Source organism: Hippichthys cyanospilos, chromosome 8, assembly GCF_059441005.1.
Source record: "Hippichthys cyanospilos isolate Australia breed blue-spotted pipefish chromosome 8, RoL_Hcya_1.0, whole genome shotgun sequence".
NCBI classification, from domain to species: Eukaryota; Metazoa; Chordata; class Actinopteri; order Syngnathiformes; family Syngnathidae; genus Hippichthys; species Hippichthys cyanospilos.
Window position 1 is genome coordinate 6,007,109 of NC_142376.1, and position 27,892 is coordinate 6,035,000.

At 38.1% G+C, this 27,892-nt stretch overlaps 3 protein-coding genes across 5 annotated transcripts; 1 reads left to right on the forward strand and 2 right to left on the reverse strand.

Annotated features, from left to right (window-relative positions):
• Positions 1 to 177: 177 nt before the first annotated feature.
• Positions 178 to 4,071, reverse strand: mtrf1l (mitochondrial translational release factor 1-like). The gene is made up of 8 exons (XM_088422086.1): positions 3,316 to 4,071; positions 3,183 to 3,256; positions 2,263 to 2,367; positions 1,499 to 1,577; positions 1,264 to 1,427; positions 1,045 to 1,162; positions 824 to 960; positions 178 to 680 (listed from the first exon to the last, which is right to left on the reverse strand). The coding sequence occupies exons 1-8, from the start codon at positions 3,725 to 3,727 to the stop codon at positions 468 to 470; spliced, it is 1,302 nt and encodes a 433-aa protein (XP_088278212.1). The 5' UTR covers positions 3,728 to 4,071; the 3' UTR covers positions 178 to 467.
• Positions 4,072 to 4,208: 137 nt separating this feature from the next.
• fbxo5 (F-box protein 5) lies at positions 4,209 to 10,251 on the forward strand. Of its 3 annotated transcripts, none has more exons than XM_088421709.1 (7): positions 4,209 to 4,340; positions 5,101 to 5,169; positions 5,772 to 6,378; positions 7,174 to 7,344; positions 7,432 to 7,522; positions 8,324 to 8,530; positions 9,680 to 10,251. In XM_088421709.1, the coding sequence occupies exons 3-7, from the start codon at positions 5,801 to 5,803 to the stop codon at positions 9,941 to 9,943; spliced, it is 1,311 nt and encodes a 436-aa protein (XP_088277835.1). In that variant the 5' UTR covers positions 4,209 to 4,340; positions 5,101 to 5,169; positions 5,772 to 5,800; the 3' UTR covers positions 9,944 to 10,251. The 3 variants fall into 3 exon arrangements, with proteins under 3 accessions (XP_088277835.1, XP_088277836.1, XP_088277833.1); XM_088421710.1 differs by lacking the exon at positions 4,209 to 4,340 and adding an exon at positions 4,857 to 4,974; XM_088421707.1 differs by lacking the exon at positions 4,209 to 4,340 and having other exon boundaries at positions 4,990 to 5,169; positions 5,769 to 6,378.
• A 4,360-nt stretch (positions 10,252 to 14,611) lies between these two features.
• Positions 14,612 to 22,371, reverse strand: vip (vasoactive intestinal peptide). The gene is made up of 6 exons (XM_088422311.1): positions 22,234 to 22,371; positions 21,245 to 21,349; positions 20,960 to 21,064; positions 19,498 to 19,623; positions 17,803 to 17,914; positions 14,612 to 17,561 (listed from the first exon to the last, which is right to left on the reverse strand). Coding segments are annotated over exons 1-6 (459 nt in total). The 5' UTR covers positions 22,236 to 22,371; the 3' UTR covers positions 14,612 to 17,552.
• Positions 22,372 to 27,892: the final 5,521 nt, after the last annotated feature.

The window sequence follows — 27,892 nt, forward strand, 5'->3', positions numbered from 1 at the left end:
TGATTAGTCATCCTGGGAATGTCGTGGATGGTTTATGGGTAATGTAGTTGACTAGCTAAAGAAGCGAATGTTAATAATGCTGCGAGAGAAACGTCAACTAAACGCTCATGTACTCGTTACTAAAGACATTTTTTTAAATCAAAGTGGACCAGCAAGTTCAAAACGTCAGAAACTTGTGACAGGCACTCAATAAAGTTTTTTTCTCTCTTTTTAGTATAAATAAAAAAGCTTAAACATAAATATGCGGCTATATAGGCTTTTATAAGACATCAATATGAATGTATGGACCGTTTTGTGACATAATTTGAGCTGTTTGATTTTTGGCTTGTTTATATCTTCTATTGCCATTTTTTTCTTATATAGTATTAACCAAAGTTTTTGATGTTTCAAACTCAATTGTAATACCCACATCCCCCCAAAAAGTTCAAGCATTGATTTGTAAAACAGACAAAAATTCATGATCATTGTCATTCTTCCTTAAAGCCTTTTTGCTCCAGAAGTTCAACAAGCTCCTCTTGGTTGGAGAATTCCTGCAGGGAGGAGTTCATCTCATCCAGCAGATCCTCTCCCAGAAGGAACGTCTTGACATCGTGCAGCGTCATCCCGATCCTGTGGTCTGTGATGCGATCTTGGGCGAAGTTGTATGTGCGAATTTTCTCTGACCTGCCTCTGGTACCGATCTGTAGAAAGTAATCAAAATAAGACGTTTTATTTTAGGTTACATATTTCCTAAAAGGTGCACACTTTGCTTGATATTTGTAAAAATGCTTCTATTTGATCTGTTTCAGGATGACCAAGTAGCCCCGCCCCTGCAAGTACGTACCTGCACTTTGCGCTGATTGTAGCGCTTGCTGGTCTCCTCCTCCAGCTTCATACCGTAGAGTTTCGCCCGAAGAGCTTTCATGGCCTTCTCCTTGTTCTTGATCTGAGACCGCTCCTGCTGGCACTCCGCCACGACGCCTCAGCAAAAAAAACAAAGAAGCAGAACAGTTGAGATGGATAATACAGTTTGTGTCAAATCAGCAGCATGATTCCTTATTGTACCGGTCGGCAGGTGCACAATTCTGACGGCGCTGTCTGTGGTATTGACGTGTTGCCCCCCTGCCCCGCTTGCCCGCTTGGTTTCGATCCTTAGATCCTTTGGGTTTATTGTGAAGGAGATCTAAAGAGGAACACAAGAGAAGAACCAGGGTGATGTCATTCTGTGTATACAGTACAAATAATAATAATAAACTTCCCGTGTGACACATAACAGGCTTCTACCTCCGTGGGTTGGGGTAGCACGACCACAGTCATGGTACTGGTGTGCATGCGGCCCTGCTTTTCCGTCTTGGGAACCCGTTGGACGCGGTGAACACCGCCTTCGAACTTCATCCTCATGTAGCTGCGATGGCCGCTGATGCTCGCCGAGGCGTGACGCAATCCGCCTGCGCACAAGAAGAACACAATTAGGAACTTTTTTGAGAACTTGCTGTCATTTATGTGTCCACTGACTGACCTATGTCACTGTTCATGTGTTCCAGGACATCAAAGGACCAGCCGTTGTGGAGAGCAAAGCCCTCGTACATGTCAAACAGCTTCAAATAGAGGAAAAAGAGAATCTAGTTACTGTGGGAAAAAAACATTGGTATTGCTTTTTAATGCCGTGAGGGGATTTTTTTTTTTTTTCAAATTAAGAGTAAATTAGCACCAAGCGATATCGGAAAAGGAAACCTCTCGAGGGCCAGTATATTTTTCATTTTCACTCACCTTTCAAGGCCAACAGAATATTGTGCGCTATGTCCATGTAAATATGGGTGGGTATCATATTGAACTGCCATACTGCTATTGACAGATTGACTTCCATTCTTCAGTTACGCTTGCATGTAGGTAACAGCTGTGTAATAAGTGTGGAAACACCGCCATCCAGTGGTCACAGTTATCACTACTGTGCTCAGTTGGCTTATATTAGGTAAGCATTAGTCAAGGGCTTCAGCTCTTCTCCATAATAAAAGTATTTGACCAGAATTTTAAAATTTATTATTATTACTTTTTTAAAAGAAGAAATTTCTCATCCATGGCACTGAATGAGTTAATTGGAACATGATGCAACTGGTTGTAGAATTCTGATTCTGTTATAAGTACTCCTTTAAAAGAAATATAATAGATGATGTTACACTATCTTCTAGCTGCGAAAAAAAAATTCACAGGGGGTACACTAACTGGAAAAAAAAGGTGAAGAATCACTGGTATACACTAGCAATATTTCAAATGAAGGCCAACCTCAGCTGTAAACAGCATAGCCTCCTGTCCACCAACTCCTGCGGTCACTTCCAGCACAAGGTCACTCAGCTCATCCTTCTCCTCCGTAATTAATAGATCTAATATCTGAAATGGTGGAAAAAAATGTATTAAAAAAAAAATCAAAGAGCACTCAAAAAGCAAAAACAGTATTTACCTCAATGGTTCTTGCTAAAATCTATACAGACATTTCAAATCTTCATATTTAAAATGAATTATTGCAAACATTTCTTGTAACCAACCTGATTTCTAAAGTAAGTTGAACAAACTATGTTCTACACTTCTGCTTTCAAAATGAGTTATATATGAATCTGTTGCTTATATGTAATGACATGATAGGGTAGTTAAATATGTATTTAACTAAATACTCAAAATCTGGGGTTGTGCGGATGGCATCTTTTTTTTTTTTACTTCAGCTACTATGATGGTGATGATGGTCTGTGGTTCTACATTTACACCGTATTTGCACTAAAAATGCTAAAACTACAAGCAAAACAAAGTACCGCTGAAGTTGAATTTATAAAAACCCAGCTTTAATCAGGGAATTTAAAAACTTCTATCTTGCATTTCCTGGCCAAGAGACAAAGAAAGAACGCAGATTTGGTCTGCATTCATTCGTTGAAACGCCTATCGTCTATGGACAGTCCATCAGTGCTGACGAAGTGCCCACCTTTGTTAAAAAGGATCATTTTAGGTATACTCATACAATTTGTATTCATAATAATCTTATTTATGATCGGCACAGCAAGTGACGGCGGCATGAAAGGTTTTCTCTTGGCAAAATATAATTGAGAAGCACTGTTCTAAGAGCTAACGGAACGACAATGTGCGGCGTGGTCAGATATTAAAAATGCTAAATTATCAGAGAGACTTTTTTTGGTTGACTTTTAAAGAACGGCTACCTTCCGCCTCAGGTCATGAATGTTCTGCAAACAGGTTTCTCTCTCTTGCTCAGCCAGTTCCCGTAGATCTTCATCTGTGGAAACACCCATGATCATACAATGGCTTCTTTAAGTCCTGACAAGTCAGTCTCACCCTTGAGAAGCATCTCCGTCTCGCTCATCTCCTTCTGCTTGACGTCCAGCTCCCGGATGGTCTGAACGAGTGGAGCCAGCAGAGACACTTTGGTCCTCTTGTCTCTTAGGTCTTCGGCACTGCTCGTCTCCTGCTCATTGCTGTTGAGCGCTTTCAAACAGTCGCTGTAGTCCGAGTCTATCTTTTTTAGGTAGTCCAGCAGGGACCTCTTGGAGAACAGTTCGTCGAGGGAAAATAACTTGGCCACCTTCAATCGACTGGCAGTGTGAAAAGTCCTTGTGGTTCTGACGCATGGATTGTGAATCCTAGCATTTTTGATTAAGCTTGAATAATATGTAAAAGCACAAATGAAAAAGTTGAAGCTTGACTTCTTTTCTTTAGGTAGGAGATGAATAGCTCTTCTGCAAAACATGTCTGAATGACTGAATTCTCTGTTTCATAGCAGAAACCGTCTCCACCATCAAAATTCAGCGCATTCTTTGCAGATGTTACAATAACATGTTTACGAAAAAAGTTGCAAAATAATCTTGAGAACCAATGATATGTCAGTGTCGTGCTACGACTGACAAACTGCACGCATTACAAATTGTGAAGATTAAATCTTAGAAATAAAGAACGCTCCTACTGTATGAATATCTTGTCGGAGAGTATAATAATCTACCACGATCGAGTACATTTCCGTTCGACATATCCTACACCGACAAGCTAAATTTGATTATTCAAAACAGCACCTTGTTGAAGGGCGCAGCCATCTTTGAAAAATAAGAGCATGCGCAGTTGCGGACTTCTCTTATGAAAATAGTACAGCCAAGAAAAACTGACGAGCAAATTTTAAAATGAAGAGGATACTTGTAAAACTTATATATCACCAAGAACAAGAACAAATAAATTGTATTTTTTTGTGCACGTGAGTTACCCGCCCTCACGTCACGTGATCTTTCGGTGAGGTCACTGTGACTCCCCTTTGAACTCGGCAAACATCTTTCATCCATTCATGAAATGACCAATTTGATATACCAATGAAGGTAAGATCATTTCTCCGTTTCATCTTTATATTTGATTGTCTTGATACGTATTTTTGGGACGTATTTTCTCAAGCGATAGTAAGGGGGGGGGGGGGGGAAAGCTGTCTACATTTCATTGTGCTGTAATGAAAATTAATTAATCTGCGAGGAAGTCAAAAATTAAGTCGATAAGGTGCATACTAGTTGGATTTATCGGTGTATTTTTTTACATTGAGTCTCAATATTATTATTATATAGTATTATTAAATGTAACTTTTTTTTCATTTGGAAAGTATCTTTTGAGTAGAGCTAAAGAAAAACGTCATATCGGAGTCAATTTATGAAGCAGGTAACAGCAGATCATACTCATTGTCCTTACATGGTACAACATAAACCTTTACTATCTTTATTTTCATTTCATATCTTTTTCTTGGTTTTGGTCACCTTCTGCAATGAAAAAGTACGCGCATGGCACCCTTTCCACCGCGCATGCGTGGTGAAATGTTGCCAGCCCTTACAGCCCGCTTCTGCAATGTAGCATCTGATTGGCTCCCGGTTTAAAAGGGGATCGCCCGCCCTACACTACGCATGCGCGAAATTGCCACTTCCGCCCCTACGTCCCGTTCCTTCCACTGATTGGCCGAAGATTTAAATGGTGAATAACCCGCTTCTCTTCAAATACTTTTGCGCCTTCTCGCCTGCGAATTCGAAAAGCAGAAGCTATGAGAGGACGACGCTTCTGATCGCCGAATGTCTTATTGCTTTTTATCCCCTTCAAAAGACGCAGTCGGTCACCTACTTGAGCAAAGAAACAGACGGAATCTGTGATAAAACGAGAAGAAACTTTCCGGTAAGTCACTTTATTTCGCACCGTAATGTCGCTGGGTTGTCGAGGTAATGCGACGGAAATGTTTCCCTTCAGAGGTTGTGGAATTTTTGCAAGCTTATGTTTGAGTAAAGAACGCGTCACTTTAGTGCTGCGTCGAAACAAAATCGCGCCAAATTTATATCGCGTCAAAATGGTCTCGGTTTGAATGAAACTGACGAAACAATGTCTGACCACTTTCCAAGCCGGTTGCGCCAAAAAAAGGATATGGTTTCATCGTTGTGTTATTTCGAATTAATCCGCGTTTGGGATAGCTAGGTTAGCTTCCATGCAGCCGAATACGCTATTGTTCAACTTTAATTTACACGCAATAAAAACGCCAAACGTTTTCCATCTATTTCACTGTTAGCACATGCGTTTGATCTCCTGGACTGAGCTGCAGCACAACCAGAAGTAGAACAAAAGAATTTTGTAACATGCATAGTATCCTTAAAGCAGTTCACTCATTTCAACACACTACTTTCGCTAACCTGCAAAGAAGAGTTGAAGCAAAATGATCTATATTCTATAATGAGTGATATATTGTGTGCAAAAATGACTTGAAACGCTTTCTCTTGTGCCAGCAGTGTACGTTCACGACTGCGCGTAAGCCAAAATGAAGTGCCCACGATACGACATGGCCAAAGCCAAGACAAATGTGGAGAGAGGCTCCCCGGAGAAGGCCTTGAGCCTCCATGAGAAAGATTCACCCATCAAGGACCCGCTCCCATTCAAGCACCCGGCAGAGAAGGTATCTAAAGTGTTATTCCCCCCAAACGACACCCCCGACGACACCCCTGAAGCAAACCAAGACAAAGAAAACCAGACCGCCAAGTCGCATGAGAGTACCTTCAACGAGGTACTAGAGGACAGCGGGTACTTGTCCTTGTACAATAGCCATATTGATGAGGGGGACGACCACAGCCATGGAAGACCCCCGAAGATACCTCTGCCCCCGTCATCTTCTACCGTGACTCCAAAACGGTCCCCGAAATGTGAAGAATTGGTGGTTTCTGCCCATCCCTTGAGCCTGGGAGCTGTTTCCACGCCCGTGGACCACAGCTTTCGGAAACCACTCTTGTACTCCTTGTCGTCAACCCCCTCAGAGCATTATACCAACAGCAACCTTCCCATCATCAAATTCCAGCAGGCCGTGTGTCAAGAGCTCACAAAGAGTTACACCAAAAATAAGAGGTAGAGACCACATTTTAAAATTCATCACAAACTCAAGTAAAAAAATTGTTTGCTAACTAACAGTATTCCAAAACGCTGTAGATACGTTAATGAGCTCCAGTATGAAATTTAATGATAATTTTTCAAGCAACTGAAAGTATTTGGTGCTCCATCTCCTTTGAAAGGGCTCTAATTGTCAATAGATGAGATGAGCTCAACTTGATTGTCCTGGAAGGAAGAATTTATCTTAGAAATTGAAATTTGAAAGTGCCTTTAGTCCACAGCGGTGTTTAAAACAGGCGTTTTAAAAACTTATCAGGATAACTCTGGCATGTTCGCAGATATCACTACGACAAAAGAGCGACTTTACTATGAAACTAAAATGATCGACAATAAACAAGAAGTAAAATATTCAGGAGCGCAGATAAATCTGGTTTTGAACTTAATCCCGCTAGGGCTTTTTCCTTTTTCTCATATTCAGGGTGTAAAAATGTGTCTTTTTACCATTTCTGTTATTTCCGTTTTGAGCTGACCAGAGTACCGAACCAAGCGCCTATACCGTATCTTATGATGAAATAAAGTGCTGCTTTTATATTAGACAGCTCAGGAACTGTAAATGAAGCTCCTCAAGTAGCTTCAACATAGTTCCTTCCTTGGCAGCAAGATCCATAAAAGTGTACTAATCGTGTTTTGGTTACTTCGATGGTAGGCAGCAAAAACAAAAACACAGGCCAACATGGATGTTGGCTTCCCCTCTAAGATATGTGGCTGAACTCTGCAATCCAGAATTCAATCATTTTTGTTTTGCCATCTCAGGTACGACTGGACAGTCGTTTCCAAGGTGGCCAAAGATCACCTGATACACCAGGTGATCGGTCGCCGCATGGGCCTCGACTTTGTGGATGTGTTCTCGTCTCTCTTGTCCAAGAATATGAGAAGCGTCCTCGCTGACATTCTGGCGTTGCTGGGAGACATGGACCTCATTAGGTACTGGACGTACAAAGTCAATGTCTTCTGAGGTTTTTTTGTTTTTTGTTTTTTTGCGATATTAAGGGAATGTTTGTCCAAACCAAGTTGCAAGCAGGTGAGCAAAACATGGAGGAAGATCATTCACGAGGATCACGCTGCTCGGAAAAGGTGCAGGCAGGCTGAGCAGATACTTAAGGTGAGTTCATGCAAGCGAGCACTCTTTTAAAAAAGAAAAAAAATTGCTGTAAATCAGAACATATGCGAATTTTGTTGATTTCAATACATTGATTTTCATTTTATTCAAGATGCATTTCATCGTAGTACATACTGTATGCCCATTACAAATGATAATTATGACTCATATTTTATGTAGTGTAGTCTTTCTATTAAATATTCTAGTAAAAATTCCACCCAGTAAAACCTTAATGTATGAAATTGACCTTATTGTAAACTCTAATTCGTTTGATTTTGTTCATCTGACAGTTAAGGACATGAGCAGTTTTATCAGGTTCATAATGTAATGTTTTTTTTTGTTCTTTTTCCCCTGTATGCATGAATACATCTGGTATCATGCAGAATTCTTGTATCTACAAATATATTTCAGATATTTGTTAAAAAAATATAAATCACACCCTCGTGTGGATGGACCAGCAGCATAGATTTTTTGGGGGAAAAAAAACATTAAATTCATAAACACATGACGTTTTGGCCAGACATGTATGGCCAAGACAAAGGTATGAAAGTTAACAACAGGGCGGAGAAAAAAAAAAAAAAACATCCAGAAGATAATAAAGTTTGACTGCTTTACATTAGATTTGTTTTCAAATGTTTTTTGTTTATTTACTTAATTAAATAAATTGTTATTATCATTAAGATTAACAAACGGGTCATTTTTTTCCCCTTTTAACTCTCTAAAGAATTAAAATATGTATTTTTTGTGACCGCTTATTTTATTTTTATTTTTTTAATGTGCTTAATGCGCTCTCTTGCATTTTAGGAGTCCCAAAACTCCGTGAAACTAAACAAATGCGGTCTCACGAGGGATATGTGTGTGTCCCGAGTGGTGCTCTCCTGCATGCAGAAGGTGGCTTCCCCACACCCGCCATCGGCGTCCTCATCTTTGATTGTGCACAGACGAAATACCTCCACGCAGAAAAACAGCCAATCCAACTTGACGTGTTCTCGCTTCGACGAATATGTTCAGGTCAGTCCCCTTCATTGGACTTGAAACAAAATACCCGGATGTGATTAACGTGTTGTTTTAAAAAGTTTGATTTCTTCCGACTTAAAAAAGAAAAAAAAAACTCAAGTATTTGGACAGGGAGCCAACATTCCTTAAAGTGACAATATGTAAGATTTAGACCGTTTTTCATTAAAAATGAATACATGAAATTATTATAGGTTTCAAAAACTTGCAAATAAACATGTTCTTAACAGCCAACAGTGTTTTAAATATAAACATAGGTTGGAATTTTGTACAGAACCTTCTTTACATACGAATATTCATAGATATGAACATTTGCCTGCAAGTCAGGTCTTGTATTTTGCACATTTTATGTAAAACAAATGCCGGCGCTGACATTGTGAGGGCTCCACCATTATGGCCAAAATAATAATCACGATTATTTTGGTCAATATTGAAATCATGACTATTCATCATGTTACTCATCAACATGTCTATTTACTACACTTTTTTTAAAACAAGCAGTATACAAACAAGGCTTGATACTTATAAATAATAAGAATAAACTAAAAATAAATATGGTAAATAATTAAAACAAATTCACAAAGCTTGGCACACAGGATTTTTCAAAATGGCTCTCAATTGACAGTTTGGAAACAATGTCCCCTAGTGGTAGGATGGCAAAGTGCTTGATTTGACTTGCAATCAAAAAAATGCTTGACTTTTTAAATGTTAATATCGGCAAGGATCAGCTTAATTAATCGTGGCACCCAATATTGGGATTGTGCATCCCTACTTCCACCCAGTACACCTTTCTCCTGCTGATCATGTAGTACTTCTAAAATTTGTCGCACATCATCATATTTGTATAGTCTCACTGAAAGAATGGTACAGTATTAAGTGCCATACTGCACTGAATCCATTTTCACAACCAACCAAAAACACTTGTAGTTGCATAGAGATGCCACAAGAGGGTGGCAAAGCCTCTTTTGCTTGATGCCTTCTTCCATTAACGTCATCACAGTGGCCTAACGTCAAAGTAATACAAACATTTCATACAGATGTACTCGAACCTCTAAAATGGAGGTATTGGCAGTCTTTCTGAAATCTATACTAAGTCAAAGCCAAATTTAAATCTGAAAAATAGTTTGTTTCCATCCTTGCACACAGGCCGCCAGCACCTTAAAGCAGTGCGAGTCCCTTCGGCCGTGCAAGAAATGCGGCTCGCCTGCCGCACACTCGCCCGGGGCTCACCGGGCCACGTGCATGCGGCCCTCCTGCCTCTTTGATTTCTGCACCATCTGCCTGGAGGCCTTCCACGGCTCCAACCCGTGCCGGACGGCACATTGCCGCTCCCGAGTCCCCAACTCAGGCAAGGCCCAATCCCTCCTTCCAGGTAGTGCGCAAAGCAAGAGGAACATCAGGAGGTTGTGACTGGGGGTTTTTCCTCACATTTCAAAGGGGTTAGTGGTGTGTATGTTTCTAAAATGTTTATTTAAAAAAAAATGATGCTTTAAAAGCTTGCCTTTACGGTTGGCTCTTCCTGAAATGAATGAAGCACTTGTTCTCAAACGCATTCTGGACAATCAGCCAATCGGCATTGTTATTCACGCTCATACTGCTGTTGCTAATGGGCACAAAACATCTTGACCAAAAAAAAATCAAAAGAGGTGACATCTGACTCTTTAAAGTTGTCTGTTTTAATCATGTTTTAATGTGTTGTAAATATTTACTAGCTATTTTATAGAAGTTGCAAGTTTGTTTTAAATAAATGTTTGGTAAATGTGTAAATATTTCCTGTACTGTTTGTATAGACATGTTCTTATAAATGTTTGATAAAACTTCCATTTGCCTCTGTGAATTATTGTGCTACCATCTTGGAATTTTGTGTGAACTGTTTCTGGCGGCCTCTAGCGTGCAAGTAGGGTAAAAAAATCATTGTATTGTTCGGTGTTAACGTATTCTAACTACTGCATTCAGATTTTGAGTATGTAAAGTTAAAGATAAAGTCTGACTTTAGGTAACTTTTTCCATATGTTTATTTTGCGTTTATGTAGCGATTAACATTAGATAACTTACAACAATCAATCTACTATTGGTTTTCACCTCATTGGAAAAAATAGATTGGCTTTCATCGCCTTTAATTGAACCATAATCCGACGTGATTTGCAACCTTGGGTGAACATAAAAACGACGTTTTCACTATAAATATTTAGTAGTTGTACTAACGTTCTAGTTGATTGCAAAACCGCAAAGAGTCCATTGAGCAAGCCACAGAAAACTCGACCTTTCCGGCATCGTGACATCATTTCCGTTCTTCATGTGACGAAAGTCTCACCACTTTTACAATATGGCTACACTCACTTTAATTAACGGTCATTTAAAATAGAAATCATGATAATCAGGAATTTGTTTGTGTAAGCCAGCACCTAGTGTCATTTGTCTCACTAGTAGTTGTAATTTAAACATATATTTTATTAGATAATGTTCAGTTTTCAAATACAGCTTAAAAAGTCAAAAAGGTTCAGTTCAATAATGTGTGAAAATTCATGCTACGGAAGTATGAAACTACTATTTGTTAATCATTCCAACATATTGTTAATTTTTAGGCTAAATGCTAAAAACGTGTGTTTAATTCCGCATGTCAGTGCTCTGTGGAATTCTGCAAAGAAATGCAACGTTTTTAGCATTTAGCCTGCCATTATGTTTGAATGACTACCAAACACATTCAAACAATTTGGTGAATACATTGGTACAACTTTGCCGTATGGTAAAATGACATCGCCCAGTCAAAACTATTTTCTCCACATTGGTAATCCTAACATGGTATTATGTTACAGTACCTGGACCTTTTGATGTTTTGGAAAGTCCTCTCAGGGTCAGACTGAAGGTATGTATAATTTTATTGTATATGCAGTATAATGACCATTTTTGTCTGCTGGGATTTGACTTCATCTCTTTTATTTCCTCTAAAGTTACTTTTTTCCTTAACCTTAAAAACGTCAGCATTGTTGATGTCAGAGCAGAGGCTGCTGATGAATTGCCATTGTGGCCTTTTAGTCCCTCTGCAACTGGGGATCATTTATCTGCCTGTGTTATTGATTGTCTGCTGCACTGACACACACACACACACACACACACACACACACACACACACACAAACTGACCCATGTGTGCTAATAAATAGGCTTGCTCCCAAACTTCATGCACTCAATCCCCACCGGCCAAGAACAGTTAGTACCTTGACATAGAAGCTGCCTGGAGGGTTTTTCATTCCAACTTGAAGTCCTCTTGATTAACACACATTTCAAAATAATTTTCACTGGAATGTGGACCTCGCATTGTAATTGTAAACATTCAAGCAACTTATATTAGAAGACAGTCACAGTACTCACGAGCATAAATTCTTTATCCTCCGTAACAGATTGCTAAAGTTGTTGGCACCGAATTTTGTATCATGTTATTTTTCTCAAAATGGCGGCGAAAGTTTTGTTGGATGTTTTTCTTAAAGCTCTGAAACTGACTCACACACAGACACATAAACACACACACACACACACCCACACCCACACACACGCATACACGGTGTTGAAAGGCTCAAGCCCCCTCTCTGTTATCTATTTTTACCCTGTTTGGTCCATTAAGATCATCAGTGATGAGAGTTAATGAGTAAAGCCTCTCCACAAAGCAGACAGTAATCACATATGTCCTGTTTTGTGTGCATGTGTATGGGCACACGCACACATGCACACAAAACAGAAGGCTACACAACTGACAGCCATGCGAAATTGAATATGTCTTCTCTATCTATCTATCTATCTATCTATCTATCTATCTATCTATCTATCTATCTATCTATCTATCTATCTATCTATCTATCTATCTATCTATCTATCTATCTATCTATCTATCCATCCATCCATCCATCCATCCATCCATCCATCCATCCATCCATCCATCCATCCATCCATCCATCCATCCATCCATCCATCCATCCATCCATCCATCTATCTATCTATCTATCTATCTATCTATCTATCTATCTATCTATCTATCTATCTATCTATATCTATATATATATAAACTATTCTCCATATTCTGTTCTCTTTGTGTCATATAATATTCATTTGGTTACACTCCTTCCAGTGTTGTAGTTTTCTATCCAATTGGAATTCAGCTAACTTGTGTCATTAGGCTGTATGAAATCTCCCCGAAGCCTTAAAAATCAACAGTACAGGTATCTGTGCACTGTAAGTGGACGAGCACATTAATAAACATTAATAGACAGTTATGAAAGCTCCGAATCAGAGTTAGCGACAGTGAGGCCACCTAGAAGGCCTCATGTTGAACGAAACATATACGCGCCCTGTTATTGGAAGGATTGAAAGAGAGGCAGCGCATTTACAGTGAAACCTTCACCAGAGACAGACCCAAGAACCTTTAGCAGAAAAATTAAATATACAGTATCTATTCACTTTTTTAACTCACAATCAGAGTATCATCCTGGATTTAATTACTGTATCTTAACCTTTTAAAACTGATTGTGCTGAGTTGGCAAAAATTTGTTGTGTGTCATCATAAGAATGCCTTGTCTGGTTGCAATTATCAAGACAAGTCAGCATCCGGCCCTGCAGAAGCTTCCTTGTTGACATTTATGAGTCAAATATCTGCTTCCATGTGACACTTGTAAACAACGTGAGTCATAACAACACTGAGGAGGAATCATTTCGCCCGTCTTGCAGCAGATAGAAATTGTGTCTTTTTTTTTGTCATTAGGACTTTTTTGGAGGCATTAAATGGAGGAAAATTTGGTATGAACAGGAATATAATGTCAAAGGAATAACATTTTTGACCATATTGATCCATTTTTGAGAGAATGTGGATTTTTGGTCAATCTGAATTTATGGCATGTTAATCAATCAATCATTGAATCAAATTTATCTCTTACAATGTCTATTTTCTAATTTTAAATTAGGATTGTTTAGATGTGTGGAGAACAAATGCACAGTTGATCTTTACCCCCCCCCCCCCCCCCAAAAAAAAAAAGCTATACAAATTATTAACCGTTTGAATGACAGTATATGGAAGCAACCAAACAATTGTTCATCAAACTCAACACTCTTTAATCCTACAAATTAGTTGAATTTAAAATGAACTAACTTATGTTTGTTGTTTTTGGTTGGATACAATCTCGCCACTGTGTACAAAAGATAGAAATAAGAAACGGTTATTTGGTATGTGGGAAGGTGTCTTTAATAAAATCAAAGACAAGAAAAAATATGATGAAAATGTGTATTTCGGTGAAAGGCGTTGATTTATTTAATAGAATTGAGAATTTCCAGCTATGCTTAAGAGGCGAAAAAAATGCTACGAACATGTAGCAAACAATTGTAAACCCGAGAAATTCCACAGAATTTTCAATTCTTCATTCATTTTTCATTAATGGCAGATATTTTGCTGATATTCCATTTATTTCTTCATTTTGGCAATTAACTATATGCATAATTTTTATTTCCCGCTCTTATCCAACATATAAATTGTCATGAACTGTTATGTATTGATTTTTGCTTCTGAATTTGCTTATGTTGATTGTTTTGTTGTATTTATACTGCATGTTTAAGATAAAAAAGAAATAAAAGAATAAAAATGATGAACTTGGTCATTGGATATTCTTGCCAATTGAAAATCATTCTCAAGGTGATTTGTAGTATAAGATGAATGATTTAAATTGAAAGTGAAAATGATTTAGATGTGTTATGTTGACTGCAATTGTGATGAGTGATTAAGAGAAATTGGGCCTCTTCGGAAATGAATGGGTGAAAAATATTGAATTTGGGAAAAACTAACTATGTGAAATGAGAAAATTACTAGCCTTTATCACACAAATTTTTGCAAGATGTTGAAACTGAAACAATATCCATCTGATTAATTATATGCAAGGAGATACGTATAAAAAAATACTGTGGAATAATTGACTTCACGTGGTAATAATAATTTACAATACATACGACCTCATCCTCAGAATATTACATATTTAATCTTGTGATTTTTTTTTTTTACAGTATTTTTTATGGTGGTGAAACAATGAGGCAGACGACAGACTCAGCGTTGAAAAATAAAAGGGACATCTTTTATTTGGTGAGTGGTGCACGTACATACAGTACATATGTACATTACATTAGTACACGGTCGTCGTCGTCACTATAATGCGCTATAGGCAGTTCCATGCACAGTTAGGACTCTTATTTCTTCTACACGTGGAGTACAGTAATAGAAAGTGATTAAATGCGTCTGAGGGTCATTCGAAAAAAAAAAAAAACACTTTGCCTCCCCTCCTCCTCAGCGTCAGTCCGTTAGCCCGTCGGATATCGTGGGATTGGATGAAGAATTCCCATTGAGCAAAATAGATGACCGGTATGTTTCAACAAAGAATTTTTCATTAGTTAATCCGCAGCGTTCTTAAAAGTTCACGGAATTTAAAATTATACAGAGTTCTATACGTGTTGAATCAAAATATACATTGGTGAATGCCACATTCTTGTCGAAAAGTGCATAAATGGACCTGGTCCAAATCGTTTAGATCAGTGGTTCTCAAAGTAGGGTCTGCGGGCCCTCGGTGGGCCGTGAAATAATTTGGGGATCATTTTGGAACTGATTTAGTTCATCTTTTAACAGTTAGAGATTTGCGCCTTGTTTGGTTTAGTCTGTTTTTTGGCGCCGCCTCTGGCCGCTGTTGATAGTGCATTGATAGTCTGTTTCCCTAAAAAGAAGCCATTGTAAATTTAGGAACCACAGTACATTGGGTTGTTAGTCAAAAAAAAAATACATTTGTGTTCATTCAGTTTTTTTTTATATTAAATTGGAAACGCATTTACGACTCTTCAATGAAGCAACCATATTTTTGAAAATGTAATAATTTTAAAATTTTTCAAAATCCGTTTTGTGCCTACAATTGCTTGCTATTGAGTCGATGAAGTCTACAAAGCTAAATATGTTTTTGACTAAATAATTGGCAGCAAACTTTTTGGAGGAAATTGACACAGTTTGTTTTAAGAAGATGTGCAATTTTTATTTTCTAAACTTCAGTATAACTGAAAAGTAAATAAACTTGTCAAATTGAATATGTTGCTCGATAAAAAGGGCACTTATGTTTGGCTTAAAATATTTGTTTGTTTGTTTTATTTCTGCAAATATTTGCAATGAGGGTCCTTGGAAAATCGGCTTTCTAAAGGGGGTCCCTGAATGCAAAATGTTTGAGAACCCCTGGTTTAGATTGACAAGATGTCATTATAGATATTTACTGGTGAAAAAAAATGATAAAAATTGCCAGTGTATGCAAATTTTGTGTTGAAATTCATGTGTGAAAAATAATAACGGTCAAAATGCATACGGTGCATCACAAATGTATTAGACCACCACCACCAAATAATGTTTATTATCTATAATTATCAATAGCTTTGATAATTATCCCAAACAATTTTTTTTAGGTTTCTGTAACGTGTTAATCATTAAGATATTAACATAATTATAAATACACACACCTATTCGAATGTTATTTTTTTGAAAGATTAAAAAAAAAAAAAAATGAGACCAAGCTAAATTATTTCAAAATATTTTCCACCAATGATGTGAACTTCAACGCAACTGAAAAGTTAATGAGTCTTTTTGAGATGGGGAGTAAAAATAAAAAGATTAAATCGATTAAAACAATTTGCAAAAGTGTAGACACCCCATAAATGGAGTGTGACTGTTTTCAGAATTAGCCAATCACAATCAACCCCACTGAGCTGCCATTTAAGCCCAAATAAAGTTAAGATGGTATTAATATCTCAATGCTTTTTCGTGGAAGCTTTTTTTTAGGTATCTGTAATATTTTACTCATAAATAAAGTACAAAAGAATTAATAAAGTCTACACATCCTTGTTCGAATGCATTTTTTCCTAATTTTGTAAATGCTTTTAAAGGCGCAATAATTAAAGTTATTTATGTTTTTTTTTCCTTCAACCACTCAAATTGTTTAGTGGCATCAGTTCTATCCATACATATGTAGGTTAAATTTATTAACGCCCACAAAAAATGAAAAAAAAACCCAAAATGACGTGATGATGACACTTTAAGATATAGCCATTGACTGGGCTCTACTGCCACCTACTGTCTTGAGGTGAAACACAAGTCAACAAAGGATTTTCTGTTTGCTGATATAGTTTGACCGCCGCTCTACGAAATGGTGCAAGAATCGCAGGAAAATCGATGTAATAAATGCAATTAAAATGCATCTGAAAAATTGTAATTATAATGGTTTTATATGATCCAAAATTTGGACAATGATTACTTTTGTACACAAAATCTCGCATGCCCGGTTACAATCACATAGAAATGTCAGAATCATTTTGAAATTTCACACGTTTTAATAATCTGCTGGAAATGTCAGCTCTCGAGTCTTCTTTCCCCCCTTGTGATATCAAAAAAAAAAAAATCAAAGGAATTTCCATAATTGTAACATAATGCCACAAGGGTTAAAAAATGAGACCAAGATAAATCATCAGGGGAATTAAACGTAAACAACTGAGACTATGGACTTGCAAAAGTGTGGACCCCCTCATAACAGGGCTGTGTCTGTTTTACGTTCACATTCAAACGTATGTTAAATGAAAATGGAAGCCATCGTTGAACCCAAAATAAAATTCAGCTGGCGTGACCTCATTTTGGGTTTTTAGCCGACCTTTTTATAATTCCCTCCACTTTAGTCTGAGGCCTTAGTCAAGAGAATCATGAACTGCTCAAAAGGGGTAAAAATACAAAAAGCTCACTGAAATACGCAATAGAGAATACTCTAGATTTCTTGATCTCTTTTTTTTTTTTTTTTTTTTTAAATGCCTGGCGGTCTAACACATGTGATAATTGAAGGAAAACTTGATTCGAACCATACTCAATGCACGTCAGCCTGGCTGGGATCTTTGGGTGAATGCTGTTGTGTTGTTGTTGCTGCTGTTGCTAGAACGGACATTTTCCCCACGATGACTCCGGACATGGAAAGCTCTCCTCAGAGCGGCTGCGTTAACCAAAACAGACAATATTCAGAACTTTCTGACTTTGCCAGAAGTGCCATTTGTTGTATATGTTATATACTCCTTAGACCCAGCCTATTAATTTGTGTGTAATAATTAAATGAATTGAATCCCACCCAAACACATGTAAAATCATTGAAAATGCCAGGATGTCCTCTGCTGAGCACAGCAGGACTTAGTGGACACAAATGAATAAGATGGGTCTCAGGAGGATATTTCACTTACCAGCTGGAAGTTGTTTAGCAGGTGGTCGACGTTGATGTCGTCATAGTTCTCCTGGAAAGTGTCGGGGTCGTCCCTGGATTCTTCCTGGTCACTCGTGACGGCATTTTCTAGACTGTTAAAAAAAAGAAAAAAAAAAGAGACATCGTCCACCTGATTCTCAAAATGTGATAGACTGCCTAGCTACACTTCAGTTGTATTTAACTTTTAAATTTCAATATATTTGTTTGCATTAAATATTTAGGGAGGTATTCTCTTAAGCAATTACTTAAGACCTTTTTTTTTTTTAAATCTAACGTTTATATTCAATGCGTTTTAATTGGACGGATGATCATTATTGCGTTTTTGATCATTATTTTTCAGTATTTAAAGGTGAAGGACTTCCCAACTGAAAATAACATCACAGTTGCTCAGGGTTCAGACGACCAATCACGACTCCCCCATTTTCTGAGTTTAGTCATGTGACATTCGCGAGCTGAGCCGTGATTGGTTGTTACATGAGCCCTGAGTATCTGTGATGTCATTTTCAGTTGACAAAATGCCCAAAGATGGATAAAAAAAAAACAGGTGAATTTTGCTGCTTAATGCAACACAAAATTGATCATATTACTGTATACAGAGTAGTGAGATTGTAAACTACAAATTATGCAAAGAAAAATTTGGGGTTGACTTCCTCTTAAGTGATGTGTTGATTTTCAAATTTTGAATAGTGTTATATTGAATTTACATTAATATTAAATGTACAAATAGGAATATTTTTTTTCGCATTTAGCGGACACATGCTTAGTACAGTTCAATATTAAAAAAAAAGTTGTACTTAGAGTGCTAAAGTATTTTTTAAGTTGCTATACAGATGTGAAACATTGGTATACATATGTGAAAAGTGTGAGTGTTCACAGCTTTGGAGTTAGGATTAGAAAATCAAAGAACCCAGAATTAAAGATAAATTGTGACATTAAAATTTCAAACAATTGAAGAATCTTTACTTCCGCATGTATTTCAGAAATACCTTCAGAAGCTTATCCCATCATAGTTGCTGTTTCTTGACATCTTAACGTGTGTCATAAATGTGAATTCCAAGGTGTTTCCAAACCTTTGATTTCCACTGTATCAAAATTAATGAAATTATTAAACCTGAACACAGAATTAGTAAGTCTTCGAACATATCATCAAAATACGAACTGAATTTGACTTTTGGATTTCTGTTCTGGGGCAGCTCGGAAGAGCAGTGATCAGCACTTCCGCCTCGCAGTTCAGGGACCCTAGTTCAAATGCACCTCGCTTTGGTTTCCCTGTGTGGCGTTTGCATGTTCTCCCCGAGCCTGCGTGGGTTCTTCCAGGCTTTCACGCCCCAAACGTGCATAGTAGGTGTATTGGACATACTAAATTGTCCTGTGTAATTGGGTGCGTCCCTGTTCGTCCCTCTGTGCCCTGCGATTGGCTGGCAACCAGTTCAGCGTGTCCAAAGTCAGCTGGGATAGGCACCAGCAAGCCTGCAACCCTTGTGAGGATAAGCGGCTTCAAAAAACGGATGGATGGATGAATTCTGTCTTATTTGCTGCCCCCTATTGGTTTGGAGGATTCAGCAAAAAATGAGGACTGCATATTTACACTATTGTCACTACTTTTTGTGCTCCACAGTCCAAGAAGATATTTTTCCACCACAAAGTTTCATAAAGTGTGTTGGAACACCCTTACCTCCTCTTCCCCGTTAAAACTGAGTTGAGGTACTTCTTGACGGCCATCTGTTTGCGGAAGCGGCTGTAGTTGTCTGTGAAGATGGCATCCGAATGGCGCTTGACCGGCTCGTCCATCAGCTCGTCACTGGATGCACGTGAAGAGGTCAGATCCAAATAAGACAAGGAGGGACATAAGTGATAAGGCATTACCCCTCCCGCCCTCCTCCTCTTATTCGTCCTTCAACCCTGCTGGCTGTGCAACAACGTGCAAGCAAGCACTCATGGCATCACTTAACCTTTAACAATATGCATCATCAGGCAAGTCAGCTCGTATCGTTGCAAATGTCACTGGACACACACATACAAAATATGTCAGTTAAAAAAAAAAGCGGAAATATTTGGTGTTCATGTTTTTCATTGGACAGCAAACTTCCTGTACATGTAATTTTTTTTGGGACAATTTACTCTCACTAGCTTACCTTATTTTACTCACTTAAAAATTAACCAAATTTCTAATCTGATTCAGTTTAAGATCCATACTTGAAAATTGACCAGATAGCTAAAAAAAAAAATTATATATATATATATATATATATATATATATATATATATATATATATATATATATATATATATATATGAACAATTCAGCAAAAAAAACAAAACATATATATGTATATATGTTTGTTTGTTTTTTTTTGCTGAATTGTTCACTGCATGCATCTGAATGCTTTTGACTAAATTTGGGAAATTTAAATGGATGCTTCTCCACAAAAACAGAAGGAAAATTCAAAATTTCACCATTTTTTTTATGTAGTTCAGCAAAACAAGTCGCTTGACATCCTTTTGTTACTTTTGATACATGTACAGAAATACATGTTAGTAAATGACCTCCATGTATACCACAGGACAACTTCCAATTGTGACATGTTTGCTACCGAATTGGATACTTTATTCTTTTGAATGCCATTTGAATATATCGGAATGATTTGATTTATTAGCTTCCCAAAAAAACAGTTAAAAAAAAAAAAAAGGTGAGTAACTTCAAAGAAGCTGAGGCATCATGATAAGTCAAATGTTTAACAAATTTACCTTAAGAGTGCTTGGCAATATGGTAGGGTAACTTTAAATATAAATTTATATCTACTGTAGCTCCAGAAATGCCAAACATATCAAATTTAGCAATTTAAGCAGTTGAAGAGGTTTTTTTCAACAGTATTGACACATTTCCCTCGATGGGCAAAATGTGTTTCTTTTGTCTGCGAAACGTTAGATAACGGTATTGATGACCACTGTTGATTTTAAAAAGCTCAACCAACTAAAATGTCTTTGCAAAAATGTAAGACAACCTAAACAAAATAACAAGATGTGCTAAAACGGTCCGATCATAAACTTGAGCCTGTACAAGCTATATTATCCCATCATTTAAGACCTTCAAAACAATGTTTTCTCAACATACTAATCCAGAAGAATCCCCTTACCTAACTCGCTTCCCAATAAGAGACTCCAAGTATCTCCTGGCTGAGAGCTGGCCCAGAAGTTTGCTGTAGCCGCTGGTGAAAAGCCCATCTGCATGTCTCGTTGTCCTGCATGAGACAACCATTGCAATGCTTAAAAAAAAAAGACTCAAAAAATCTAATTAACAAATGCCAAGCATCACTTAGAATCATAAGGCCTACATGTATATATTTTTAACCTTTATCATAACTTGAAAATGAAAATGACAACAAAGATAAGTAATGATAAAAGCATGTATTTTTTGTGACCTCATGGATGCGTAGGGCAGACTTAGAGTCCTGGAATAGAGCACGCTGAAGAGGGCAAAGAGGAGAAGAAGCTGGGGACCACTTCGTTGTGACATCGCTTTACACCTGACAAGAGGAGGCACTTCAGTCTTTAAGGATCTAAAATGTATATCTCACCTTCAACTATTTATATGTTACTGTATAATATATATATATATATATATATATATATATATATATATATATATATATATATATATATATATATATATATATATATATATATATATATATATATATATATATGTACTGTATATGATACATAGATAATATGTTGATTTAGTTTAAATGCGATCATTTGGTAATCGAGGTTTCGTCACATTACGCATGCACGTTGCCAAATATATTCAGATTTTGATGTTTTCTTGACTTTTTGGACAACCAAATGAACACTAGAGTTAACGAAGTATTATTTTTACACTTGTGAAAAGACATCAAATCACATAAGACAAGAGAAAATATTACTAAAGCAATGCGTAATTGCGCGCAGAACCAAATACAAATTGGAGTTAAGATATTTAAAACAAATATGGTCTAAATCCGATTTTTTTTCCTTTAGAACATTTACTATTTTTCCTCCTTTCTTATCAACGTCACGAGCGCTTATATTGCCAAAATTAGCATTCGTTTAATTTGACGACCTGCAGCACCCCGGTTCAATCCAAAATTTCACAAAAATTAAACAAATAACTTCCATTTAGGGGAGATACTAATTAAAGCTGGTCAAACCTGTAAAAAGGAGCGAAAAGACGGCAAACCCAGTGCGTAATTGCGCACGGACGAACCTTCAAAAGATCATAACAAACCACTCAAATCCACTTAAAACGAATTGTTCTATTTTTATAAATAATAAAAAATTGTGTTCAAGGGGGAATTTTGAGGAAAACAAACGGAATATTCGCCATGAAACCAAATTCTAGAAGAAGGAAAATTAGTGCAAAAAGTCTTACATGTGCCGTAGAAAGAAAGAAAGTGTCGAAAATGTGCAGGAATTCCGCTGTGCTTGCCGTCCTCTCGTTTGTTGATTCGCTGTTTCGTCTGTTGTGATGTGTTGTCCTTTTTATACACCTGCGCGCCCCCTGTGGACCCCCAGGAGGACGAAATGAGATCTGATGATCAGGGGAGGGGGGCTGAGAGACGTAGTAGGTCACTACTGACGTCACCACCACGACGCACTGCACTGCCCATGGTCAAATTAGTGTTTTTTTTTTTTTTCTCTCTCTCTATCTCACTCTTCTTAATTAATCACTAGGTTAGCAAATGAGTGACCCAGAGCTGAGTTCACTGTATGGACAACTTGTGTCATTTCATTTTCTTGAAAATTAATGTTTTAAGCGGTGCAATTAGTCTTCACACACCCGTTTGTGGAATATGAATAACCATTTGATCTTCTCAGAGGGCAGCCATTTTTGCAAGTCGCTTTGGACAGAAAAAGCACTATACACTGTTACAAAAAATAAATCTTTTACTCCAAAATAGTTTGGATTTACATGTATTGCAAATGGCCTATTTCATAGGTTAATGTCGCATTTATTGTTTCCACCGTCTCGCATTCCTTTGTTTTCCTGCGCAGATTTGAAATGTTAGCTTGCGGATTACAGCCGCCAAGCGTTTGCCTGTAGTGTTAGCCTTCTGTGTGTCCTTTTTTTTGTTCTTTATTGTGTTCAGTGGAAACACACACATACAGTGGATGTTGCGGATTATATCTGGAAGTAAGCACAATGCTCCCTCTTCTTTTCTATTTCAGGATGTGCAGGACAAAAGATGGAAGAATCTTGCTTAAGTTGCAAAATCTGCCACCCACGATGTTAGAAATGACGTTGGCCATCTATTGTATGCAGCTCGACATCCACATATTTAGCCATTCATCTGTCCGTCTAAAATCCATCCGTCCATTTAAAATAAACCTGCATGTTTTCGATTCTTCTTTCTTAAACACGCCTGATTTAAACGATTGGGATAATTTTGAAGGTCCTCCTGAGCTTGATGATGAGCTATTAATTTGAATGAGGTGTGTTTAGGACAGAAGCATCAAAAACATGCAGGATTGCGGCCCTCGAGGACTGGAGTTTGAGACCTATGAGACCTGGAGTTTGAGCAGCCAATTATCCGTTCATCCAAAGGAAGGGATTAGAAGGAGAGACGTGTGGAAAAAAGGGATCAATGAAGGAAGGAAGCTAGTAGTAAAGGAAGGCATAATGAAAGGAAGGAAGATAGGTGGGAAAGCAGGGAAGTTAAGAAGAAGGAAGGAAGGAAGGAAGGAAGGAAGGAAGGAAGGAAGGAAGGAAGGAAGGAAGGAAGGAAGGAAGGAAGGAAGGAAGGAAGGAAGGAAGGAAGGAAGTAGGGAGGATGGGCACCCTCAATGTTGGAGTCAGGTGCGCTCAGGGTAGGTCACTCGGTGGGTTGGTTGGATGGATGGATGGATGGATGGAAGGAAGGAAGGAAGGAAGGAGGATGGGCACCCTCAATGTTGGAGTCAGGTGCGCTCAGGGTAGGTCACTTGGTGGGTTGGATGGATGGATGGATGGATGGATGGATGGATGAAATGAAGGAAGGAAGGAAGGAAGGAAGGAAGGAAGGAAGGAAGGAAGGAAGGAAGGAAGGAAGGAAGGAAGGAAGGAAGGAAGGAAGGAGGATGGGCACCCTCAATGTTGGAGTCAGGTGCGCTCAGGGTAGGTCACTTGGTGGGTTGGTTGGATGGATGGATGGATGGAATGAAGGAAGGAAGGAAGGAAGGAAGGAAGGAAGGAAGGAAGGAAGGAAGGAAGGAAGGAAGGAAGGAAGGAAGGAAGGAAAGAAGGAGGGAAGACAAGCACCCTCAATGTTGAGGTCAGGTGCGCTCCAGGCTAGGTCACTTGTGGGTTGGATGGATGGAAGGAAGGAAGGAAAGAAGGAAGGAAGGTATGTAGGAAAGAAGGAAGGAAGCAAGGAAGGAAGTAGGGAGGATGGTCACCCTCAATGTTGGAGTCAGGTGCGCTATGAGTAGGTCACTTGGTGGGTTGCATGGATGGATGGATGGATGGAAGGAAGGAAGGTAGGAAAGAAGGAAGGAAGCAAGGAAGGAAGTAAGGAAGTAGGGAGGATGGGCACCCTCAATGTTAGAGTCAGGTGCGGTACGGGTAGGTCACTTGGTGGGTTGCACGGATGGATGGATGGATGGATGGAAGGAAGGAAGGAAGGAAGGAAGGAAGGAAGGAAGGAAGGAAGGAAGGAAGGAAGGAAGGAAGGAAGGAAGGAAGGAAGGAAGGAAGGAAGGAGGTGGGACCGGGCGCCCTTAATGGTTGTGCCGCATAGCCTGATGGGAAAGCAAATCTTCTGCTCCTAAAAGGATTTTTTTTCCCCATTCATGCTAACCACACCACTTCACACCCATCATGACTTGCAACTGTATATTTCCGGCGTAGTAGGACGGCAGGTATTCCACCGGCGCGTCCAATATGATGACATCAAGCCCACGTCAAACATTTGCCGGTCCAAAGGCCTCACATCTCCCACCTCCCTAACCTCTCCACCATGATGGCACCATGTGAAATGTAATGTGATCAGGCCGCAGAGAAAGTAGATTAGGGGCCAAGTTGGTCGTAATTGACAGCCGTGACTGGAGACAGAGCCCGCCAGGAAGGGGAAGCAAGCATTATTGTGTTGATGTTGATGGAATGTTTGGATGGGAGGGGAAACGTTCCTTTGGACCAGGACTGCTGCTGCCAAATGTGTGTGTGTGTGTGTGTGTGTGTGTGTGTGTGTGTGTGTGTGTGTGTGTGTGTCGGATCTTGGATTGTAATATTACGTCATCGTTCTAAAACGCTCCATTCATTTGAACTTCTATCCAACAATATTAAGTACGTCATGTCGATATATAATATTCAGTATGAGAACGCATATTGCAAGAGATCCGATCATTTTCTTTAGTTTAATTTATATCGATATTTCCCAAGTCATTTATAAGTCATTTTTTAATCAAATTAAAATAATGCACATGCTAAAAATATCACCTAATGTTTAAATATGACACATGCAATTAAGATAACCGTTTTTTATTATGTCGTTCTACAGCATTGGTTCTTTCTCAACATTTTTTTCAATGATGCACGTGTCTTTATTTTTTTTTGCGTGTTTTTGTTTGAAAAACAAGACTAAAAATGGAGTCATGTGCCATCTGTTTTTCATTTATTAGACTTTTGAAATACATTTCTGGTTTTAATTCTACCTATGCGAATTTTACGTAACAATTCCAGAAGACGGATCGTCCACCATTATTTGTATTATTATTATTACTGGTTTGTCCGCCGATAAATTGTGTCACGGTTGAAAGCCGAATGAAATTTAAAAAAAAAAAGGCATCCGATAATTTCCTAAAAAGTGACTGCCTCATCTTCCAAATAATTTGCCCTCGTTTTGAAAATAAAAATGTACTGGTCCTCTCACGGAATTTAAAAAAAAAGATGTGTTCATACCTGTAGAAACCCTGTTAAAATTTCCTATAGGCCCTGAAGTGTATTCATATACCCTCAGTGGTACACGTAACTCATTTCTACAGAGTTCCACTACTAATATAACAATCATAATGCAGTCTCATAAATATGTGATCAATAAATATAACTGCCTGGTAACAATGAATCAATCAAGAATATTGCATAATAGTTAAAACGGTAGAAAAATTGCAGCTCTCAAAAATTTCCCATAGGTTTTGGGGTGGCCAAAATGGTGGTCATCCAGTAACTCCGCCTCTGACTTTTCTTTATTTTTCATCTTTTTAGTGTTTTGGTAAAAAAATACTAGTGTTCTTTAACTGCTTGTTGAAAACACACGGTTCTTTAGAAAACTATTAACCTTAGAAGCAGGAAAGAGAGAACTTCTATTGCACCCTATCTATGATTTTTTTTCTATTAATTGTTGGCAAAAATGATAAACAATACTGTGTTCCATTTTTGGCATCCATGTTAGGACCATGGCCTACCATCAGTTATTTATAGTACTACCTTAAAGGTTATCATTATGCTCAAATGAGGTGCGTACAGATAATGTGACTCCAGTTTTAGGTAAAAATGTGGACTGAGTTAGAGGTCCACATAATTATGAGGGGAATCCCTTGGCGAGATGAGCGCCTCCTATGGGCTCCCTCATCCAATTAGACCCCCCCCAAGTGGAACATCTTGATGACGGGTGATTGCTGACGTCATGGCGTGGGGTTGATGCAGATAAGACAGAAATGATACATGTTATGATATGATGGACTATTACGATGGATGAGCCATTTATTGCAACTATAAAGGTCACTGTAAATAAAGACATGGAACTGCTGTTAGATAAAAAACATAGATCGCCAAAATTGATTCTTTTTTCTTCTTGTTTTTCCAGAAAATAAAAGATGTGCCTCCCTGTTGACTGAAAAAGTAGAGAGATACGTTTTCATTGAGTGACATTGACAATGACAAGAGGATAAAACATAATGTATAAGAGAAAAGTAACGCGTGGCATAAATAAAATGATTTATCACTCTAAAACAATACGAAGTAAATGCTGATTGACAATACAATACAAATATGGCCAAATAACATTGATTAGAGATTGGTGAGTATGGTTCCTAAGTATTTCCCAATGCCAGGGAAATTGCCATAAATGTAATGATTATTTTAAGGGAATAAATAAAAGGCCTCTGTTGTCCACAGCAAAATACTTAAGCCATTTATTTCAGAGAAATTCCCCTGATAGTGGACCAGGTCCACCGCCAGGCAGCAATGGCAGCTGGAAATGGATCCGGATGAAAGTTGGGAAATGAGCCGCATTAAAGCAAAGACAAAGATGACACGCTTCCCCAGACCACATGCAAAAACTGTTTCATTATGTGAGAGAGCTCCTCCGAGCTCATGCTCAAGGTCCCCTGGAGGATTTGCTAACAAGGGGGTCTTGTTTTGGGCCTGTGTGCGTCAATTAGACGTCCAGAGCTCGTGCTTGCATCCCGAATGAAGTAAGCGCGTAAATACATTTGGCAGACATTACGTACTGACATGCCAGCCATCTTTAATTAACTCGCTCGTTAACTGGACTAAAACCCTTTTGCATTTGGGTCTGTGCCAATATGATTACTTGCCAAGCTATCTATCTATCTATCTATCTATCTATCTATCTATCTATCTATCTATCTATCTATCTATCTATCTATCTATCTATCTATCTATCTATCTATCTATCTATCTATCTATCTATCTATCTATCTATCTATCTATCTATCTATCTATCTATCATGCGTAGCTAGCTAGAAAGCTAGCTAAACATCTATCTATCTATCTATCTATCTATCTATCTATCTATCTATCTATCTATCTATCTATCTATCTATCTATCTATCTATCTATCTATCTATCTATCTATCTATCTATCTATCTATCTATCTATCTATCTATCTATCTATCTATCTATCTATCATGCTTAGCTAGCTAGAAAGCTATCTATCTATCTATCTATCTATCTATCTATCTATCTATCTATCTATCTATCTATCTATCTATCTATCTATCTATCTATCTATCTATCTATCTATCTATCTATCTATCTATCATGCTTAGCTAGCTAGAAAGCTATCTAAACATCTATCTATCTATCTATCTA

Coding starts and splice junctions, on each gene's coding strand:
- mtrf1l (XM_088422086.1), bottom strand. CDS start 3,727: ATGTTTTGCAGAAGAGCTATTCATCTCCTACCTAAAGAAAAGAAGTCA. Junction 1,428..1,498: donor ACACATGAACAGTGACATAG/GTCAGTCAGTGG, acceptor TCTTGTGCGCAG/GCGGATTGCGTCACGCCTCG. Junction 681..823: donor ACAATCAGCGCAAAGTGCAG/GTACGTACTTGC, acceptor TACTTTCTACAG/ATCGGTACCAGAGGCAGGTC.
- fbxo5 (XM_088421709.1), top strand. CDS start 5,801: ATGAAGTGCCCACGATACGACATGGCCAAAGCCAAGACAAATGTGGAG. Junction 6,379..7,173: donor AGTTACACCAAAAATAAGAG/GTAGAGACCACA, acceptor TTGCCATCTCAG/GTACGACTGGACAGTCGTTT. Junction 7,523..8,323: donor AGGCTGAGCAGATACTTAAG/GTGAGTTCATGC, acceptor CTTGCATTTTAG/GAGTCCCAAAACTCCGTGAA.
- vip (XM_088422311.1), bottom strand. Junction 21,065..21,244: donor CTGCCCTACGCATCCATGAG/GTCACAAAAAAT, acceptor TGTCTCATGCAG/GACAACGAGACATGCAGATG. Junction 17,915..19,497: donor GTTTTAACGGGGAAGAGGAG/GTAAGGGTGTTC, acceptor TTTTTTTAACAG/TCTAGAAAATGCCGTCACGA.